Source organism: Manis pentadactyla, chromosome 14 (assembly GCF_030020395.1).
Source record: "Manis pentadactyla isolate mManPen7 chromosome 14, mManPen7.hap1, whole genome shotgun sequence".
In the NCBI taxonomy this organism is placed as follows: domain Eukaryota; kingdom Metazoa; phylum Chordata; class Mammalia; order Pholidota; family Manidae; genus Manis; species Manis pentadactyla.
In genome coordinates this window covers 74751889-74775132 of record NC_080032.1, presented here as the reverse complement: position 1 = coordinate 74775132, position 23244 = coordinate 74751889, and the positions used below count along the sequence as shown (strand labels likewise).

General features: G+C 33.9%; 1 protein-coding gene across 7 annotated transcripts in view; it reads right to left on the bottom strand.

Annotated features, from left to right (window-relative positions):
* The window catches only part of PIK3C2G (phosphatidylinositol-4-phosphate 3-kinase catalytic subunit type 2 gamma), a 378973-nt gene that overhangs the window by 350021 nt on the left and 5708 nt on the right, over positions 1-23244 (bottom strand). For all 7 annotated transcript variants that reach the window (XR_008993799.1, XM_057492030.1, XM_057492029.1 and 4 more), the window contains one exon: positions 2391-3146. Coding sequence is in view for 6 of the 7 variants with exons in the window: in XM_057492030.1 (XP_057348013.1) it covers positions 2391-3068 (678 nt within the window). In the remaining variant the exon portion in view is untranslated. The remainder of the gene's footprint in view (positions 1-2390; positions 3147-23244) is intronic.

Below are 23244 nucleotides of genomic sequence, written 5' to 3'. Positions count from 1 at the left end.
ATGAGAAATATATTGCATTTCATATTGTTATTCCACTGTGTGAAACCTTTTTCCCCCGTTGCCTTTTATGATTTTACCTTTGACTTTCACATGCTTGAATATAATTTGTTTATATGTGGTTGTATTTATTTTGTTTGTTGAAATTCTTAGACCTGTAATTTGCAAAATTGTTCATTTGTTTGGCTACTAGTCTCATAAGTTTCCAGGACCCTGTTCATTTTTATATAATCCATTTATTTTATTTTCTTCAGTTTGAATAATTTCTGTTGTTTTTTTTTCAAGTTTACTTCTCCTGCCTCTCCTCCCCTCCACATCCTGTTATCTCCTGTTTTAAGCACATTCAGTGACTCATTTGTGGTATATTTTCAGTACTAGAATTTCCATTACTTTCTGTTTTTTAATAGTTTCTAATTTCCTCTTGAGATTCCTCATTAGTCTATTGATTATGTCTATATTTTACTCTATATACTGGAGCATCCTTTTAAAACTACCTTAAAGTCCCTGTCTGTTAATTTCCACATCTGGACTCAGAATCTCTTGCAATCAACTGGGTTATTTTCCTGATTATGGGTCATAATTCCCTGCTTCTTCACAAATCTATGCATTTGTTATTGTATGTTCAACATTGTAGCTAACACATTATGAATTGTGTTGTCTTTCTTGCAAAGTAAAAAGTTTTACTCTGTAAGGCAGTTAAGATCCTTTTGGACTTGTCATCCTTGATTTTATTTTTTGTTAAGCCACACCTATTTTGGTACGGTGTAAATACCTATTTGGTATTTACTTTAGAGCCTGCTTTTTACTTTCCAGAGATAGCTTTGTGTAATCTTAGTTGAATGCCTGAAGTACTCAGCTCAGAGTCCTCTCTAGCTGGGTCAGAACTTTTGCACTGAGTAGCTAGCGCATGTGTGTGGTGAACCCAGTCCCTTGGCCAAAAATCTGCAGCAAATCTTCTGCAGACTGGGTACAGACTTCTGATCTCCACCATTGCACAGCTCCTTCTCCAACACTTCCCTACAAATTACAGCTTCCTCTACAGCCTAGAACTGCAGGCTCTGCCTCCTAAGTGTACTTGTATCACTGCTTAAATTTGATTCTACTAGCCTGCTTCATAGCAGAAAGTGCCCACAGGCAGAAACCAGAATGATCGAACAATACTTTGGTGTTCCCCCTCTCTCAAGGATCAGTGTCCTACACTGCCTGTTGTTCAATGCCTGAAATCAGTAGCTTCATATACTTTGTTTAACTTCATATTTGTTTTTACTAGTAGGGAACGTTTAGTACTTGTTAAACTGTCCTGTTCAGAACTTGATGTCCCCAGAACTCGTTTATGTTTAATTCATATCAGTTAAAGGGCTGCCTTCTTTGCAAGTACCTCAGACAGAATTAGGTATTGCTTCTCCTATGGGCTTATCCTATCAGTTATTTTACTCTGTTGGTATTAGTAGTTTTCAAGTTAATTTGATCAATAAGCTATTCTTGAAATCAGGTATCATGTCTTTTCTTATTTGCATGTATTATGCCTTATATATCATGGATATTTCAAGGATACAATCAATAGTTGTTGAATAGGTGAAAAATCCTTTGCCTCCCCCTGTAAATTGCAGCTGCAATGTTTCTTCTTTTTACTGTTAATGTCCACTTTCACTTGTGTCTAGGCTCAGTATAAGCAGGTAAATGTTCAAATATTATACAAGAAACTCTGTGGTGACTTAAATGATTGGAGAACTTCTAATCAAACCATTAGGACGAATTATACAATGATTAATTTCCTACTCTTGGCATGAATCCAATAGAAGTTGCCTGCCAACAGTATAATTTAGGAGACTCTGAGTAAAGGAACATTTTTCCTACCATAATGATACAAACTTCTAATTCATGACAGTGTGCCCTCAAAATATAAATATAACGAAATGCATGTAACTCTGCTGGCATTAGTAGTTTTCAAGTTAATTTGAGCAATAAGCTATTCCTGGAGTCAGATATCATGTCTTTACTTATTTGCATGTATGAAAAATCCTTTGCCTTGCCATAATTATACAACAGAATAAAATACATTTCATTATGTATGTTTCTGTGTGAGACTAATAACAATAAGAATAGGAAACACTATCATCTAAACCTCTAAGTATAATATTTTGACTAATAAAATGTAAGTACTCTACCATTTTATTTAGTTCTGATGAAAATGGAACTTTGAAAATGATATAAATATTTTATTTCCCATTAATTCAGGAATGCAGAATTTGTGAATAACTGATTTTTTAAGTAATATTTATATACTTCCCTATTTAATGTTAGTTACCCTCATTACCAAATTAATCCAGCACATTATTGATTGATTATTTTAGATTTGTATTTTTAGGTGAACATATATGACACATACATACCTCTTTGTTCTTTGGCCAGGTACTTTCCCATGTTCTGGGTAGAAAAGAACCTTTTAAAAACATCAGAGAAGGTTCCACAATGTTCCTATTTCTACTCTTTTCACTGTCTTCTTTTGGCATGAAGTCAGTTGAGAAGGATGGATATGCAGGAGGAATGATACTTTCAAATCCTATATGATAGTTAGGATTTTCATTTTCTAATTCTCTCCATGAATTAATTTTATCCAAATGAGTTGATGATGGAATTAAAATACTGAATCTGTAATTCTCAGCATCATGGTCTTTTCTTATGGGTTTCCCACTAGAGGTTTCTGTATTCACGTTTTGAGGATTTGGTAGCACAGAATTCCTAAAACCAATTACTGGTGATTTCCTAATTTGGTGATAGGAGAGTTCTGAACTTTTAGAAGTGAATTCATTCAATGATATTTGATGTATTTTATCAAGTGAATGCCTTTTTGAGTCCCTGCTTGGTGCACTGGGCACAAAAATGGTGTTTTCTTCCATTTCACTCTGATAGAATGGAATTTCATTACTGATCTCATCTACTAGCTGATCAAAACCCACACTGACTTGCCTGGGAAAAAGGGGTTGATTTGCAGAGTGAAATTCTTCGTGCTCATGCTGTTCTTCATGTGATTCACTGGAATTTGGATCTGTTTTCCAACAATATTCCATTCTTTATTTTTTGTAATTGAAAGGATTGGCTCTCCTCCAAATATCTCCTTGATGATATAATAAAAGGTAGGAATTTTCCTAGAAAAAAAAAAGACAAAAGGAAACAAAAAATTAATAAATTATAAATAAAAGAGCTTGCAAGAGAAAAACATGATAAATAAACATAAACAACTGTTTTGAAATTTCTTCCTACCAAGTGAAATAATTCATGAGTAATATAAAACTTCATCAGAGCTCACAACATTAAAGTCTGTTGAAGGAGTATGGACTTCTGATAGAGTGATGAAATCCTGTGATAGAAAAATCAGTCTACCTCAGTTATGACAGGAGTTTCATGAATGAAGCCAGGTCAGTATTTCCCTTTGTATCCTTTTCCTACTAAAGCTCCATTTGCCTATATCATCATTATCTCCCTCTGTATCCAGTCATCTCTGAGCACTCTAGCATGCCCAAGTATTTTTCTTATTAAACAGCTTCTTCTTGATCTGTAACTACTCCATCTCAAGACATAGTCTTAACTTTTTTTCTCCCCTCCATAACCAGTCACCTTGTAGTTTGTCTAGACCTTTCTTCTCATCTTCTAAACTCTTTAAAACACTTGCAAACTTCTTCCATCAGTTTTGCAAAACAACTTTCATTAAATTCACCAATGAGATTCATGTCAGTAAATTCAACTGACATCTATCAGTTTCTATTTTAATTTATCTCTTTGTAATATTTGATTCCATTCACCATACTTCTAATTTTAAAATATCTTGTCTTTCTACTTTGACTTTCAATGATCCTGTATTTGCTGGTTCTTTTGTTTTGCTCTTTCTTGAAGACTATTTTGCCTATTACTCATTTTCCACGTGGCCCTTGTCAGAGCTTCTTTTCTCCTCAGTTATTTTCTCCTTGTAAGTTATTTCATCCCTCCTGTGGTTTAAATAAGCATTCATATGTCAGTGGCTCCAACCTGGACTATTCTTATTATTACCTTACTCAGTATCTCCATTTGGAATTATTATTATTTTTGCCTCCAAGAGAAAGTCCAAAACTTAAATCATAATTCACCCAAGAACCTGCTCCTATTCTAGTATTTTCTGTGACAGAAAATGGCACAACCACATACTCAATTGCTCAGATCAGAAACCACGGTTTCATGTTTGAATCTTTTCTTACCTCTGTTCTTCTATATCCAATAAACCACTAGTTTCTGTAGAAAATCCTTTTTCCTTTCCTTGTGTACCACTGCCACTCCTAGTCTAAAGCTTTCTTCTTCTCATCTAGAATTTTGCATTGCCTCTGAAACTGCTTCTACATTTTCTGCAGTCCATTCTCATGTCCTATAATCCATTATATTATAGTGATATATTTAAGAGGCTAACCAAATTCCCTGGATCTTTTCAGTGGTTTCCTACTGTCTCAGGGTAACATCCATAGATGTTACATTTGTAAGATTTCCCATTAGATCATTAGACCATGTTAGTGTTTCTTACTTATAACTCAGTACCTACTTCTTTGCTTCAGAGTAGTTGCACATTTGCATTTATTGAACAAATGATTTGATGAATTTTAAAAATTATAATTGGGTTATAAGAAAATGAAATAGAAAAGTATTTGTGTCACTTTAATGAATGCATCAGTTCCCTTAAGAATTATGTGTGTGTTTGTGTGTGTGTGTGCATTAAAGACAAAATGCATTTGAAAGAATAATTATTATAAAGGTTAACTATCAAATATGATTTTTTACCAATAGGCTTTGCATATGATTTTTATTATATTGACACTAAAGATTTACTTAATATTCATGATCACCTAAGAAATAAGTGAATTAGATTTATTATACTTTACTCAAGAAATTGAACTGATAGATTTGAGAAAGATTTTCAGGAAATGTAAGTAAAAAATGTAAAGAATGAGGTGTCAACCAGAAAATTAATCTATAAAATGTTATTCCAAATGATTCTAACTTATGGGTCACATAGATACATTATCTAGCTGAATCCCTCTTGCAGAAATTGCCATTTTTTCTTCTCCATGTTAGTAGTGAAAGCTGTTTCATTAAAACAAATTATGCTCCTTTATCAATCTTTGTCACTGAACTCAGAATTTGTCAGTAGGTGTGACTTTAACTCTGACAACCATACTTAATATCCTGTTCCAGTTTTCATTAGCCTAGCTTGCTCTGTCTCAGCTTAAATGTGGTAAATGTGGTTATATTAAAGTGACTTTTACAATTTTGAGTGGTTTCCAAATAACTGATCAAGTTTAAAAAAAATTTTTTTTTTATTTTGTGCAGCCATAAAGGAGGTCTTTAAATAAGGTACCTGTGGCCCGATGCTGACATTAAAGATGACTTTGGCTTTATTGTCTTGTTGTCCATACTAATTATAATGACACCTAACATTTTCTGAGCATCTACTCTATGTTACTGCTCTATATACATATATTTATTTATATGAATTAGTGTATTTATTTCTCATCTTATACCCGTGATATTATTCTTGTCACTTAAATGAGGAAATTGAGGCATGGAAAGGTAAATCAACTTACCCAAGGTCTCAAAATTTGTGTTCACAGATTTGTTTTAAACAGAGATTAAAGAGAGGCACACGGGTGATTGTGTCATACCAATAATCTAGAGCATGCCTGAATTTATGCACTGTAACACAGCATTAACCCAATTCAAACTATCTCTATGAAAAAGTACTGAAAACATTTTGATTTTTATTAATGCCAACATTTTTAAATTATTGCTTGCAACATTAAAACTTGAAAGGCTTAGAGGCCTGTGTGAAATGATACACTATCATGAAATAAAGGACAATGAAAAATATTTATTCATATTGAAAATGTAACATAAATGAAACCTTTCCTGCATTCATTTTTTTGAATATTAAATTTGGAGATTTTAAGGGATTTCTAAAATTTAAATCTCCTCTTTACCATTACCATCTCGAAGCTAGATTATTTCTTAGACTATAAGCAAACAGAAATGTTATTTAGTACCACCTGGAAAATATCTTCACTTTGAATTATGAAGTAATGCATAAAACAATTAATACCTTGACTTTGAGGCAGAACAGTACATACAGATAGGAAGCAATTATGACATAATGAGAGGGCATGGCTCTCACTTCCTGACTTAAGTAAGATCCTACAGAACCATAGAAAATATGTCTGGTAGGCAGAATAATGGCTTCCCAAATTTTCCCATGTCTTGATCGCTGGATCCTGTCAATACGTTAGGTTACATGGCAAAGAGTAGTTAAGGTGGCAGATGGAGTTAAGTTTCCTAATCAGTTAATCTGAAAGTAGGAAGATTATCTGAGTGTATTTAGTAAAATTGAAAGGATCCTCACAAGTGGACAAGGGAGCAGAGGACACAAGCAGAGTAATGTGGTTGGAGAAAGACTCAACTCACTTTACTGGCAGAGGATGGAAAATGCAGGCCATGAACCAAGGAACACAAGTCGCCTTTAGAAACTAGAAAAGACAAGGAACCAGATTTTCCCTAGAAGCCTCCAGAAAAGAGCATAGCCCTTCCAGCACCTTAATTTTAGCACAATGGACCCATGTTGTATTTCTGACCTATAGAATTATACGATAATAAACTTGTGTTGTTTTAAGCCATTAAGTTTGTGATATTTGTTACAACAGCAATATAAAATCAATACAATATGCAAAACTGGAAGCTGCTTCCTAAATTTATTAGAGAATCAGGGGCTAGAAGTCTAGCAGACCGCACAGAATAGTCCTGTATTCTTTGTTAGTTCAACCAAATTCAAACAGGGATATTTTGAAGATGTTAGTAATGACAACATAGTATACTACGATTGCTTATAACCTTCAGTTGAGTTCAACTTTCAAGAGATCAGTTTTTATTCAGGGTTAATTACTCATCTGGCCTGAAAAAGAAAGTACAGACAAAATTTGGGCACCTATCAGAGAAAGGGCAGCCCCTGCCAGCTGTTTCCATTTTTTTAAATCCACAAAGGTGTGAATATCATACAAATATCCCCAGTGTTCATAAGGAGAACAAAAATGTTTATTTTACAAAAGAAGAGAGTAGAAAGAACCTTTCTGAAAAATGTCTGTTCTTGATCCAGAAAGTCCTGGCTATTTAATTTCTAAATAAGTATTTCTGCAAGGGAGAGATGAGAAGGGGTGAAAGTAATAAATTATGTGGTTGAAGAAAAACTATTTTTATTTCTGATAACAAATTGTAAGCATTGAAAATTTACCAGTTTTTAAAATATATGTACATGTCATGGAAAATAAAGAATGTGCCTACATGAGACACCACCAAGTCTAATCACGCTAAACCATCAGTGTTTTCAGTAAGGTGGAGGGAATTTCTATGCTTTGGTAACTAACCTGGTTCCTGAGAAGACTGAGCTGGAGGGATGATCTGAAATGCCCACCTCTCTCCACCTTCTAAGCCAATTATATATGTATCATGCAGAGACACTACAGACACTTAAATTTTAGCTAGACATAAATCTGACCTTTCTCAACTCAATTTCCTGTATGAATACAGAGAAGACCACAACCTATTTTATACACAATATATATATATATAAAATACAAAGATATACATATATATGTGTATGTATATATAATTTATATTACCTCACTTTTTCAATTTCTAATTAGGAATTGAGTGATAATGTAATCATATTATTATTTTCAAGAGCTCTGGTAATATTTTTACCTAAGTGAAGACAAGGTGTGCGTGGAGAAAACATTAATCTCCAAATGGTCTCTATTTGATGCCTTTCTATGCAAACAATTAAGGTATAATCCTGTAGAAGCCATACTTCCCATTAGACTGCCTAAATCTTCTATATATATGGAAAATTTGAAGCCGTCACTGACTCTTAATTTTGGTAAATATTTTCTTGAATAAATCCATTCAGTTATTCCTACATCTATTTACTATTTACATATTTATGTATTCAGTACCTGTTTTTATATATTGTGTTGAGATCTGTGAAAAGCACTGGGATTACAAAAATGTTAAAACACAGCTCTTGCCTTCAAGTAGTTCATAGACAGAAATTGATAGTATAACAGAAAGTACGAATCACTGTAATAGACAATGACCTCCATTTTGTTTGGAGGAATTTCATGTAGAACACTATTAAGCTTATTTTAAGCCTTAGAAAAAGTTAGAGTAAAATTCACGAATAACATACTTAAGGTCTATATATTGGGTATGTTTTTGTTTAGAATGTGCAATACATCAGAGATCATAATTTAACTTTTTTAAGAGATACATTTATTCAGTGTCATGATCAAATTATTTCATTTAATGATCAACAGCATGGGTGCAAAAAAAAAAAGAAAGAAAAAACTACATTAACACCCTTTGTTGGAGTGGTTTACCTTTCCAGAGATCAGAAACCAAAATAACCTATTATGCAATTAGTCACAAATACAGTCCTTGAGTTTTTTGCCCACATACATGCTTATTGTCTAAAACATGTCTTCTTTATAGCAGCTAGGCCCTGCCACTGCTGTGTTTGGCCAGAAGTTCACAAATCTGTGGTAGTCTCTAACTTCCCTGTCACTCCTCGGCTCTCCTCTCCTGCTCAACTTTGTTTCCTGGCATTTTGCATTGTGCAAATCATTGCACAGAGACATGATTTAGTGCAAGTCGTTGAATCCTGATTTCAAGAATGTTTTGGTTCCCGAGTGTTGTTAAATTTTCAGCCTTAAATATAACAAAGCAATTGCAGTAATTCATGGAATTCCTCTGAGTATGTCTTAAGAGTTAATAAGATAAGGAAAAGTTAGCCTCTGGTTCTGATGTAACTTTGAGGGAAATGATCTGGTGGAAAGGACGCCTGCTTCATGGAAGGACAAGGACAACCGGGGAGTAGTATACCAACTGTGCACTGGCCAATCCTGATAGCCCCTTAAAACCTGATACATGGATGGGCTCCAAGAATACAGCCTCGTGCTATTTTGGGAAGAACAAAAATGCTTCACTTATTTTCAGACAGATCAATCCTGGAAAAAAATACCAGGATAATGAAAAAACAGTTATGGATGCTCTTGTCTCTGAATACTGCAACCAGTATATAGGTCTCTTTCCCCTAATTAATATATCTGTTATAGAATGTTCTATTAGTAATGAATGGGTGAATTAGACAATTATTTTCAATAATTTACTGGCACTCAGTGAAATCCTTTGTATTAAACCTATCAACAATAGCATTAGGAAAAGTAGATTGCAGCTTATCAAAGGGGGTTGGGTAAAGTTATGTAAAGATTCCTAAACTAAGATATGGAAGAATAATAGTTTTCCAGACAGATTAAGGAAGAGGAAGAAGGAACCTTTAAATTGTTTCCCTGACAGAGGATACTAATTTTGCAAAGTCAAGGAGAAAAAATAAGAAGGAAGAAAAACAGGAATAGCTAAAAGAGAGAATAAAGAAGATGTGAAATACAGAAGGAGTAAGAAGAAAAGATGAAAGAAAAGTGAGAAATGAAAAGGTACTTTGTTGCAAACAAAGTACTAAGTTATAGCAGTGAGAAAGACCAAATGGTCTATCAGCTAATGGGAAACAGGACTGTCATCAGACTTCTTGGAAGTAACTCCTTGTCCCAGAAGAAAATGGAGTAGTGATATATTTAAGATATCAAGGAAAGAAAATGTGAACCAAAAATATATATTCACAAAAACTGATTTCCAAATTAAAATTTCTCAAATTATCATGATCACACAAGACCTTAAGGGATACTGATCTTATGGGCTATTTGTTAATAAACTACTGGAGAATAAACTCCAGATAATCAAAATCACAGAGATACATCAACATAAAGACCATCAAAGTGCATTAAATGTATGTTTTCATAGAGAACTCAGATAAATGAGTGATGTAAGAGACAGTTTCATATGGCTGTCTGCACTGATGATGTAGATTCAGTTCAACTTTAATAAAAGGTGGGGGAAATGAGATGAACATGTACATATTTTGTTGAAACTTCTTTTGTTAATCATATAGGCGATCATGTTCGAATTGCTATCCTCAAAATATTTTGTGTGTAACACTGAATAAAACAAATGAGTAATTCTAGCATCCCCAGTGCCCTTGAGAACCAGTATTCTCTATAGGACAGAATTAGAACTGAGAACATCAAAATGAACTCTGTTTTTTAAAAACTATCTAACTATTTCTTTCTTCCAGGAAAGGCCTGGAAGTAATGCCCTTCTCAATAACAGTGAGCATCCCAACATCACCTTGTGGTATTGAAATATTACCATGTAAAGGAAGCAGAGCGACTTGTAAGACAGGTTGATTTGGGTATAGGGCAGATAATGTATAAGATGAACCTAGGACATCCTATTCTCTAGTTAGTGAGGAAGATATCAGGGAAGACAAGGATGCATCAATAGGAAGTGGTGAGAACCAACTTGCCAGGCTCCCATTGGCCAATAAGTTTAATAACTGGAATGGTTGAAAACATACCAAACATATTTAAAAGCATGAATTCATCACACATGTACACACATACAACTAAGTAACTGCCTTTGCAAAACAGGGTTAAAATATGCAATAAAACTTTTGTGGTTTTTTATATGAAATGACTACTACATAACTAATAGATGAAGCAAAATTTTTCTTTGTAGAAGTATTGCAGCAAATAAATGAAAGAATGATAAAATTGTCTCATCAATATTTTACAGTAAGACATAAATTATAAAATCTAGGCATCAAGCATTGGTGGCTGCTAACATCACAAAGAGAAACACAGTCAGGCATTTTTTGCTTTCTGATGCCGAATGCAAAACTATCTTAGGGAAGTTTTGCCAAAGAATCTAACCTTAATCTATCTGATTAAGCCTATGATCCAATCACTAATGCACAAAAAACACAAGAGGGCGGAGGAACATGTTAAACTAAATCAGGATGGAAACTGATACAGGAAAAATAAGCTAGTTTCTTCAACAAATAAATTGCAAGAATAAAAGGAAATAGAGATGAAATGCATTAATTGAAAAAGACCATAAAATCATACCCACCTCAAACAAACATGCAAAAAAAATTAGGCAAAACAAAGCCATGCACCTTAATGATACACATTTGGATGATGAAACTATATAGAAAAGTGTGCTTGGGAAAATGGGAGGGTATTGTGATGGGGTGCCGCAGGGAGGGTTTTTGGGTGGCAGGAAATGAAGGTTTGTCTCTTGATACAGAGGAAAGTTAGAAGGTTGTTCAACTGGTAATAGTACATTCAGCTGTACATTTGCTTTGTGTTATTGTTCATACCATAAATTCTAAGAATGGAGTTGGGAGCTTGATTTGCTGCACATACAAAACTTGAGGATTTGTACAAAATCTAAGTGAAGATGCTCCGTAAATATTTGCCCATATGATTCTTCCATTGAGGAGATAAATCTTAAAGTGAGCCTTAAACCATAAACTTTGTTTAAGGACAATTTGGATATTAAAAGGAGATAAATCAATCCTAGTGTGGGAGACAATCAATATTAAATGCATGGACCCAAAAATAAAAGTACAAAATAATATGAGAGGAAGGAAGAAAACCGTAAGCCACTATCACTTCACTTTGTCTACTTCTGGTCCTGGTAAGAGGGAAAGAAGTGAAAGGCAAGTGGTTTCCTGTGAAGAGCCTCCTTGGGAAGTTGCATTATATCACTTCTGCTCTCATCCATTGACCTGAATATTTACTGCAAGGAAGTCTGGGAAATGTAGTTCCTTATTGTGTTGCCATGAGACCAGTAAAACTCGCATAACTATTCTATTATTAAAAAGAATAATTCATCAAATTTAGCATATTCTTTATTTAGAATGGTTTTGAAGTTCTCTGGAAGGCCTGGAGTAGAATATGAAATCTATACACTGAACCAGGTGTAACTAGGAGCAGAAGTCCCAGATGAATGTGGAGGCACAAGGTCAGAGGATGTTGGTGAGTAGAAGGGACATAGGTAGTGGAGTAAGATGTCATGGGGTTCTGAAGAGTGGAGTGTTAAGTATAAACTATTGTTTAAGTATAAAATGTTGAAGAAGAACAATTTCTAAGTCTGTAGCTACCTGGAAGAATGTTGGCTTTGCCTCCTGTTTCTTAGTAGTGGGGCATGGGAGAGGGGACAACTACCTCAGGAGAGCTGCAAAGGAGCAGATCCTTGGGGAGAGCCAGATTTCCCTTCAGGAAAAAGGAAATGAAGGAGGACTAAAGAAATCAGGAATACATCATGCATAAATTAAATCTCAGCTGGAAAAAAATGCCTCTCACTATACATTTTACAAGTTGGTATTTCTGTCATTCTTACTTTGAGGGGCTATAGAATATAAAACACTAGTTACAATTCACTACTAATTTTAACATTACCTGTTTCATTTAAATATCTTTTAAAAATGAATAACAAAATGTTAGTATGTTTTTAAATAAACAACTTCAGGCATATCAAAATTACATTTTTTGAATGAGACCATTCTTAAAAGGATTTATATTTATGAAACATTATATATTTTCATTTTAAAGTAACAGCAATAGATTGTTCTCTGTCATTTCAAACTGTCTAGAATTAGAGTAAATTTACAGTTATATAACTAGGCCAAATTTCATAGGATCCTGGTCCAAAATTATTTGGAGTACTTTACCTAGTTTCATTTGATCCAGGAACTTAACACTTAAATATTTTCTTGGAAAACAATAATAGCACTGGGCCTATTCCAGAGGCTAAACAAAATTCTATGAAACTTAAGCAAATTGCTATTCTACCATATTCTCTAATACATGTTTTTTAATCTATTTTTCCTTTGTTACCTGAATCTACGTATTTCTAAATAAATATAAAAGATACTTATTTGTATTGCCATTTTTATTTCCATTTAACTTAAACTTCATTGTCTGAATAGTAACACAGTTCAGCAAAATTTTCCATACATGTGAAAGGTTACCTTTTCTGTAAATATTTAAGAATAGAAGTAAGTAGTTGAAACAAGCCAATAATAGTTTTTTCTTTGGGGATTTTAATGAATCTGAAACTGAGGTATGAAATAGTTTTATCTAAGAAATGAAATCTCCGTACATGGTAGTGGCTTTCCAGGACATGGTTTGAGAAGAAATGTGTGACTGAGCAAAACTTAGGGACCAAGAGTGCTCTTCTACTGCTGCTGAGTGCATGAAGGGGCGGGGGATGGAGGCCTGCATGCCACATGGTTTCCGTCACTGCTTTAGCAGCTAGAAACATGTCCATGTTTTTCACCAAATGAGTTTAAACCTATAAGTGAATTAAATATTCAAAATATCACAGATATTAAAGATATCTGTTTAATTATATTTAGTATTAATAGTCATTCGCACAAGATCTAAACTCTCAAGAAATCTGTTTTAACTGAATCTTGGCAAAGTTATTGATACGATTAACTTTTTCTGAATATGACTTAGAAAGAGATCCTATAAATGTTAAAAAAGCCAATAGTAGGAAAAACCAATAGTAATATGAATACATTGGTAATATTAATGTTTCTAAGGACATGTTTATTGTACCAACCCATACAACGAGATATGCTGCAAGGCGTTCTTTAAAATATGTGGCTAATAGCATAAGAAGAAAACAAATCCTACCATTTGCAACAACATGGATGGAGCTAGAGGGTATAATGCTCAGTGAAATAAGCCAGGTGGAGAAAAACAAGTATCAAATGATTTCACTCATCCGTGGAGTATAAGAACAAAGAAAAAATTGAAGGAACAAAACAGCAGCAGGCCCACAGAACCCAAGAATGGACTAACAGTTACCAAAGGGAAAGGGATTGGGGAGGATGGGTGGGAAGGGAGGGATAAGGGGAGAAAAGGGGCATTACTATTAGCACATATAATGTTGGGGGGGGACACAGGGAAGGAAGTATAACAGAGAAGAGAAGCAGTGGTTCTATAGCATCTTACTACGCTGATGGACAGTGACTGTAATGGGGTATGTGGTGGGGACTTGATAATAGGGGGAGTATAGTAACCATAATGTTCATGTAACTGTACATTAATGATAGCAAAATTAAAAAAAATTTTTTTAATGTGGCTAATATATGTGGTTTGAAAGCCTTTTTATTACCATGTAAAACATATAATTGAAAGGCATTATCATATGATCCACTGCACATGGGCTACAACAATAGGAATGCATCTAAATCAACATAGTATAAGAGTTCAGTGAATTAATGTGTAAAGGCTGAATGAAAATAATAGTAAGACAAAATAAAAATCTTTGAAACAACTGGAAAAGTTTGCAAGTTACAAAAATAAAAGCTGGTCTATAGACTGTGAATTTAGTAAAGGAGTTCACTTTCCTAATATTAGAATAACAATAATAATAAATAAGGGGTTTTAATAGCAGTCCAGTTGACTTTCTTTAGAATGGCATCTGGCTAGTAGTACATGTTTTAAAAATTATACACATATTTAAAAAATGTAAAAACAAGAGAATCTATTAAAAGTAAAATATTACTAATAGCAAAGATTGGCAACCACTCATTCAGTCATCCAAATGTTTACCATATACTAGTCAAAGTGGATTAAGTGGAAATAGAAAAAGAAGAAGAAAAAAAAATTCTGTATGACACTTGCTTTATTATCTGAAGGAGAATAAATCTGCCAGTCTGAAACATGGTAAGGAGATGACTCATTTCCCTGATAATATTGCCTGACTTGGAGATCTAGGGTCTGGTTAACCCTCCCGGCCACTCCAAAATGTCTGCAGCCAGAGCCACTTAACCATCCTCCTTTTTATATGTCTAAGACTAAAGTTTGCATTAACGCAAAATATCTAGAGTATGTGCCTTAGCGTTTGCTGCATCTGGGAATGTGAGATCAGAAAGTACTATGAGAAAGAGCATAGGTAGAACATTTATGGCAAAAGAAGAACTGTGAGTTGATTGGAATTACCTAGAACCATGCTTACTTTTTCAAAGTAGACAACCATACAACAGACCAAGACAGATGAAGTCCAGCACTTAGAAAAATTAAGTGACTGCTAATGACCAGTAATTCAACTAAGTCTGCTCACATTGGCTGTTCCTCTAGATGGAAATCTGAGAAACGTGTTCTTATAGCAGCCACGTAAACAATGAGAGGAAACAGAAGCTACAGACATTGTTTATGAATAATCAGTGTAGAGAACCTTCATTCCTAAAGGATGAATAGTTGGAAAAAAATCAGTATAGGAGGTGGAAAATATTCTGCAAGAAATAAAATGGCTGTTTTATAATCAAGATACAAAAGGAGAAGTCACTTTTGCAAACTATATGCTGTAGTGTATCTAAGTAAATGTTATAAAAACATAAGCTATTTGTTTTTCATAGAATTAAGAAAAGTTGTATTTGGTTAAATAAGATATAAAAATAAAGTGGAAAATAATATAACAATAAAATGAGAAGTAATGATATAGATGAAATGTGAGGGTGAGATGTTAATAAAATGAAGTTTACTGAGCTACTGGGAAGTAAAGAAACTAAAAGTTCAGTCACACATTTAAAATATTCATTGAAACCAGATGACATAGTAGAAAAAAAAATTTTGACATAAACATTGAGAAACACTGAATACAGAGAAAAGAAACTAGTGTGAAAAATGAATGAAAGGTGTTATTACAATTGAGAGAAGACATCTTACATCATATTAGTGAAATTCTAAAAATAAAGTGGAATAAAAAGAAGTAACATTGAAGATTGCAAAAATATATCTAATTGGGCTGAATAAGCACTGAATATGCATATCAAACATACATGTATGACACATATACACACAACCAGGAAATTTTAGGGAAAAAAATGCTTTTTAAAATTTAAAACTAACATATTGACCCAGCAAGAAGGGGGAGGAGGAGGGGAGAAGACAAAAAAAGAAAAAGAAAAGTTTGCTTGGACATAGACTTCACCTTTAAATGCTAACTGTCTTAAGACAAGCGAACAATAAGTACACAGTTTAGAGGGCATATATATTTTATAACAATCATTCAGTTTGCCACTTACGTGTGAGAACAGCAAAAACAAATTTGAATGTATGAAAGTGTTCTTTGTATCCTTCTAGTGGAAAAGGTGTAGCCATTAACAAAATTTTAGTCAAAATAAGAAGTCAAGTATAGGGAACTAAGAGTAAGTATTAAGAATTGATTAATACTGCCTTATTATGGCAAACATAATTTTAAATGTAATAATCTCAAAATTATTTGGTATTAATAAGCTAGGTGAAAAATAAAACCTGCAACTAAAACTGAAAGGCATGCTAAATTTTCTGTTCTCAAGAGGAAAGAGGAAAGAGGAAAATTAAATTATGCTATGTCCTTTTCACTGATGATTAAGAAACAAATAAGTTTGTATACATTGGTTTGTATATATATATATATATATATAATTGTTAGGTATTACAGAGACTAGTACTTAAAGAAAAACAGGTTGTATAATTTTCAAATACTGGAAGAATCAAAACTTGATGACCTTTACATTATAATCAGCAGGAAAATAGGAAATTAAAAGTATATATTAAGAACAAAAAACACAATGAGGCAAGTAAGATTGATGGCATCTCTAATGACAGCATATTTAACTAGCTAATTGAATTAAAAACATTATCCAAAAATATTTTTTCAATTGGGTAGATTTTGCAACAGAAACATGAAAAGTATGATGTAAAAGTTAAGAGAAAGCTATTTCCAAGTATGCTATTCAAACATGCATACACACATAGGTACACATACCATACACACATACATACACACATGCACAACACACAAAATGAAGCAGAATAGCCAATTTTAATAAATAGTATCAGAAAACAGAATATAGAACAAAAACCATTAAGGACATTTATTGCAATTTCTAAAGAAGATGTAATAAATGTGAGTATTTATGTATCAAGTAAAAGTGTGTGTATGTGTATGTGTATATGTATGTGTACTTTTTAAAAAGTGAATTCATGGACACTTCTGGGATTTTGTAACCAACTTAATTTATTAATATTAAATTTTATATTTTTCTTTTATGTTTTCTATTTTCATTTTCCCAAGCTTGAATCTTCTAATAAATAGTTCATCAATAAATCATAGCAGAAAAAAGAATTAGGATTCATTTTTTTTAACCATTCATGATTTTTTAAGTACTGAACTACAAATGAAAAGAACATACTTTTAACAGAAAAAAGTATTTAAAAAAATTTTTTGCAATTAACAACCAAATTTTATTTCATGAAGAAACACTATGAGCTGTCTTCTTCAAATTAAGAATGGGATATTATTCTTTTTATCAAATTATTTTAGAAATTCTAGCCAATAAAAAATAAATAAGGATGTAACCCCTAAAAAAGGAGATTATTATTATTTATAGATGATACCTTTGTGTATGGAAAATGTGTTAAATCCTTACAATATATGGAGGTATAATATTTCAACAAAGGATTTAAAATTGTAAACTATAAATAAACTTTGGAAGAATTTATACATTTAATTCAGTACTCATATTTAGGAAATTGATAAGCTAATTCTAAGGCATTTTGGGGAAAGTAAAGCAGAGAAAAAATATTTGTAAGAACTTGTATTTGAAAAATAATAAACATTTTAAAGATACAATAATTAAAATAGTGTATCAATTGAGCAGTTATAGACATATGCATCAAAGAAGAAGAGAAAATGCATGAATAAACCCTAGCACATGTCAATTTTTAGTTTAAGTTAGACATTAAGGAAATGTTGGGTTAGTTACTAGATGTAACCAGGCGGGCAAACCAAGTTAATCAATTGGATTAAAAAAAATATTAACACAAATTAAACATGGATTACAATTGTAAAGTGAATTCTATAGGGAATAAAGGTCTAAATACACATATCACTAATTTCTCTGGATAAACCTTTTCTTCTTGAAGGTTGAATATTCAATCATGCATATGCATATGCAAAAATATAGACACACACATGATGAATAAATAACCAATCTGGTGTTTACAGAATTATCTCAATACTCTGGGAGAAGAACATCTTCATGAAGAACCAAGGGAAGGGAATTCTCAAGATAATTAAGGAAAGCAGTTGTTGAGTGAGCAAGTGTGCAGAGGCCCCATGCATACCTTTGTAGAAGAGACTGTCAGTCTCAAAAGACAGTAGAGAAAAAAACATTAACACCAATTTCAATCAGATGAAGACCAAAATTATGGCCCATCTGACGTGGCATTCCATCTTCTCACTATGAGCCAGGTAGATGTTTTTCTGTTTCAGACGATATTTATCCCAAAGGTAGAGTGTTCATGAGAAAGTGTTCTGAAACAATGGATCCGAATGCAGACTCTGTTCACACAGCTAATTTTCCTGGTTTTGCTCATATGCCATCCTCAAGAAGTAACTCTCTTAGAAAGAATTGCTCCTATACAAAGGTGCACATGTAGAGAAAATCACCAGAATGGGACCTAAGCAAAAATATCACAAGAAAAGAGGAAACCAGAATGATTGGGAAAAAATCAGAGGAGGAAAAATAAGCCAATATTCAGCAAAACCAAAACCATCTTTCAAGTTGTAGAACAAATAATAAAAACATATTCTCATGGGGGATGGTGAGTACAATTGTAATAAATATGTGGATAATTCTAAATTAACGTTGGCAGTAAAAACACAAATTTCTAATTTGGAGATCAGAATAAATTAGTATAATTAAAAACTAGACCACAAGGCTATGTATGTTAGGGTTGAGTAATCCAAATTTTCAAAGTTACTTGTATTGTCCAAGAGGAAGTATGAATATAGATAACTTTAGATTTTTCAAGAATGCATTTTGAATTTTTAGATGTAACCATTAACATATAGAGGGTGTAAGGACAAAGAAGTGAAAATCAAGAACCTTTGATCAGTTTGCAGGAAGGTCCCACAGTGTCAGGAAAAACCCAGAAAATGGTGTCAAATAAAAACATTCTCTAAAATGGCAGAAATTAATAAGTGTACATCAGAAACACATAAATGTAAATGGTCTGAGTATGTCATATAAGATCTCTAGATTGTTACATTGTGTTAAGAAAAAAGGCCAATTAGGCTTAGAAGAGCCATGTCAGGTACACAAAGATAAGGATTGCTTAAAATTCAATGAATGGAAAAAGATAACCTAGGCAAATAATAACAGCAGAAAACTGGTGTGGTTATTATTATTATTATTTTTTGAGAGGGCATATCTTATATTTATTGATCTAATGGTTGTTAACAACAATAAAATTCTGTATAGGGGACTCAATGCACGATCATTAATCAACCCCATGCCTACTTCTCAACAGTCTCCAATCTTCTAAAGCATAACGAACAAGTTCTTACATGGTGAACAAATTCTTACATAGTGAATAAGTTCTTACATGGTGAACAGTGCAAGGGCAGTCATCACAGAAACTTTCGGTTTTGATCATGCGTTATGAACTATAAACAATCAGGTCAAATATGAATATTTGTTTGATTTTTATACTTGATTTATATGTGGATCCCACATTTCTCACTTTATTATTATTATTTTATTTTTTTAAATAAAATGCTGAAGTGGTAGGTAGATGTAAGATAAAGGTAGAAAACTTAGTTTAGTGTTGTAAGAGAGCAAATGTAGATGATCAGGTGTGTGCCTGTAGACTATGTGATAATCCAAGCTATACAAGGGCAATAAAACATCCACAGATGCAGATTACTCTCAAAACGGGTGGAGAGGTTCTAAGCCTCACCTCTGTTGATCCCCAATTTCTCACCTGATGGCCCCCCTGCGACTGTGCCTGTCTTAGGTTGTTCCTCCCTTGAGGAATCTTACCCGTCTCTGGCTAATCAGTCATCTTCCGGGGCTGTACAGGGAGATGTAAAGTTGGTAAGTGAGAGAGAAGCATTATTGTTTGAAAAGGTTAGCTTTTTACTTCTTTGCAGATTTATGCCCTGTGGCTTCTATGCCCAGCATTTGCCTTGAGGTATTTTTAGCACTTGGAGGAATTATGATACTCGGTAAATCTGATGTGAGGCATGAATTCTATTTAAGGGTTGTAATTAGGAAGGAAGAAGAAAAGCTATAGAGGTAGAAGAAAACATGGGAAGATTGATTATTTCTTTGATATATCTTCTTGTAGAGTAATTTAAGCATGTATAGTTTTTAAACTACTAATTAAATTGCAGACACACATTAACATAATAGGAATACAGTTACATAACCAAAGCAGATCTATAATTACCAGCCATCTCCAGTGAGGCCAAGAAAACCAGTTAGGCACCCTAGGCATTTGTGAAAATTTGTCTATGATATGATGGATATTGTCCAACTGTACTTGAACAATCTGAGAGAAATCAGACAAATTAAAACAGCCCATTCCTGGGAACTGTTCACATCCCATATGATTTTTTTAACAGTAGATAGTCTGTAGTTGTAAGATTTTGGAGTGCTAGAACTTGCACTTCTCCTAATTCTTGGTTGAGTTCCAACAGTGTAGATCCAGTCAAATTTGTTGTTTTACTGTATGCACAGGCGAGCTTAGACATATCCTTCTTCATTCCAATGGCAAGTCCAGGAACCGGTGGGGTGAATGCAGCTACAACTGCAGCATTGCCTGGATCTTTGTTGAGGTTTTTTGAAGATCATCTTCTGGTATGACTCTTCCAGAGAGTGCTGATGTTGGAAGTTCTTCTTCATATCACATCCTAGTTCATTTTCTGGGTAGCCAAATTAGGCTTTGATCCTCTTTTAGTCCATTCTTGGGTACTATGATTCCACTGCTGTTTTGTTCCTTCAGTCTTTCCTTTGTTGTTATACTCCACAGATGAGTGAAATCATTTGGTATTTCTCTTTCTCCGCTTGGCTTATTTCACTGAGCATAATACCCTCCAGCTCCATCCATGTTGCTGCAAATGGTAGGATTTGCCCTCTTCTTATGGCTGAGTAGTATTCCATTGTGTATATGTACCACATCTTCTTTATCCATTCATCTACCAATGGACATTTAGGTTGTTTCCAATTATTGGCTATTGTAAATAGTGCTGCGATAAACATAGGGGTGCATTTGTCTTTCTCAAACTTGATTGCTGTGTTCTTAGGGTAAATTCCTAGGAGTGCAATTCCTGGGTCAAATGGTAAGTCTGTTTTGAGCATTTTGATGAACCTCCGTACTGCTTTCCACAATGGTTGACCTAGTTTACATTCCCACCAGCAGTGTAGGAGGGTTCCCCTTTCTCCACAGCCTCGCCAACATTTGTTGTTGTTTGTCTTTTGGATGGCAGCCATCCTTACTGGTGTGAGGTGATACCTCATTGTAGTTTTAATTTGCATTTCTCTGATAATTAGCGACGTGGAGCATCTTTTCATGTGTCTGTTGGCCATCTGGATTTCTTTTTTGGAGAACTGTCTGTTCAGTTCCTCTGACCATTTTTTAATTGGATTATTTGACTTTTGTTTGTTGAGGCATGTGAGCTCTTTATATATTTTGGACATCAAGCCTTTATCGGATCTGTCATTTTCAAATATATTCTTCCATACTGTAGGGTTCCTTTTTGTTCTATTGATGGTGTCTTTTGCTGTACAGAAGCTTTTCAGCTTAATATAGTCCCACTTTTTCATTCTTGCTGTTGTTTTCCTTGCCCAGGGAGATATGTTCAAGAAGAGGTCGCTCATGTTTATGTCTAGGAGGTTTTTGCCTATGTTTTTTTCCACGAGTTTAATGGTTTCATGGCTTACATTCAGGTCTTTGATCCATTTTGAATTTACTTTTGTATATGGGGTTAGACAATGGTCCAGTTTCATTCTCCTACATGTAGCTGTCCAGTTTTGCCAGCACCATCTGTTGAAGAGACTATCATTTTGCCATTGTATGTCCATGGCTCCTTTATCAAATATTAATTGACCGTATATGTTTGGGTTAATGTCTAGAGTCTCTAGTCTGTTCCACTGGTCTGTGGCTCTGTTCTTGTGCCAGTACCAAACTGTCTTGATTACTATGGCTTTATAGTAGAGCTTGAAATTGGGGAGTGAGAACCCCCCCTACTTTATTCTTCTTTCTCAGGATTGCTTTGGCTATTCAGGGTCTTTGGTGTTTCCATATGAATTTTTGAATTATTTGTTCCAGTTCATTGAAGAATGTTGCTGGTAATTTGATAGGGATTGCATCAAAACTGTATATTGCTTTGGGCAGGATGGCCATTTTGACGATATTAAGTCTTCCTAGCCACGAGTATGGGATGAATTTCTATCTGTTAGTGTTCCCTTTAATTTCTCTTAAGAGTGACTTGTAGTTTTCAGAGTATAGGTCATTCACTTCTTTGCTTAGATTTATTCCTAGGTATTTTATTCTTTTTGATGCAATTGTGAATGGAATTGTTTTCCTGATTTCTCTTTCTATTGGTTCATTGTTAGTATATAGGAAAGCTACAGATTTCTCTGTGTTAATTTTGTATCCTGCAACTTTGCTGTATTCCGATATCAGTACTAGTAGTTTTGGAGTGGAGTCTTTAGGGATTTTTATGTACGATATCATGTCATCTGCAAATAGTGACAGTTTAACTTCTTCTTTACCAATCTGGATTCCTTGTATTTCTTTGTTTTGTCTGATTGCCGTGGCTAGGATCTCCAGTACTGTGTTAAATATCAGTGGGGAGAGTGGACATCCCTGTCTAGTTTCTGATCTCAGAGGAAAATCTTTCAGCTTCTCGCTGTTCAGTATAATGTTGGCTGTGGGTTTATGATATATGGCCTTTATTATATTGAGGTACTTGCCCTCTATTCCCATTTTGCTGAGAGTTTTTATCATGAATGGCTGTTGAATTTTTTTGAATGCTTTTTCAGCATCTATGGAGATGATCATGTTGTTTTTGTCTTTCTTTTTGTTGATGCGGTAGATGATGTGTTGGATTTTCGAATGTTGTACCATCCTTGCATCCCTGGGATGAATCCCACTTGGTCATGGTGTATGATCCTTTTGATATACTTTTGAATTCGGTTTGCTTATATTTTATTAAGTATTTTTGCATCTACACTCATCAGGGATATTGGTCTGTAATTTTCTTTTTTGGCGGGGTCTTTTCCTGGTTTTGGTATTAGGGTGATGTTGGCTTCATAGAATGAGTTTGGGAGTATTCCCTCCTCTTCTAGTTTTTGGAAAACTTTAAGGAGAATGGGTATTATGTCTTCTCTGTGTGTCTGATAAAATTCCGAGGTAAATCCGTCCGGCCTGGGTGTTT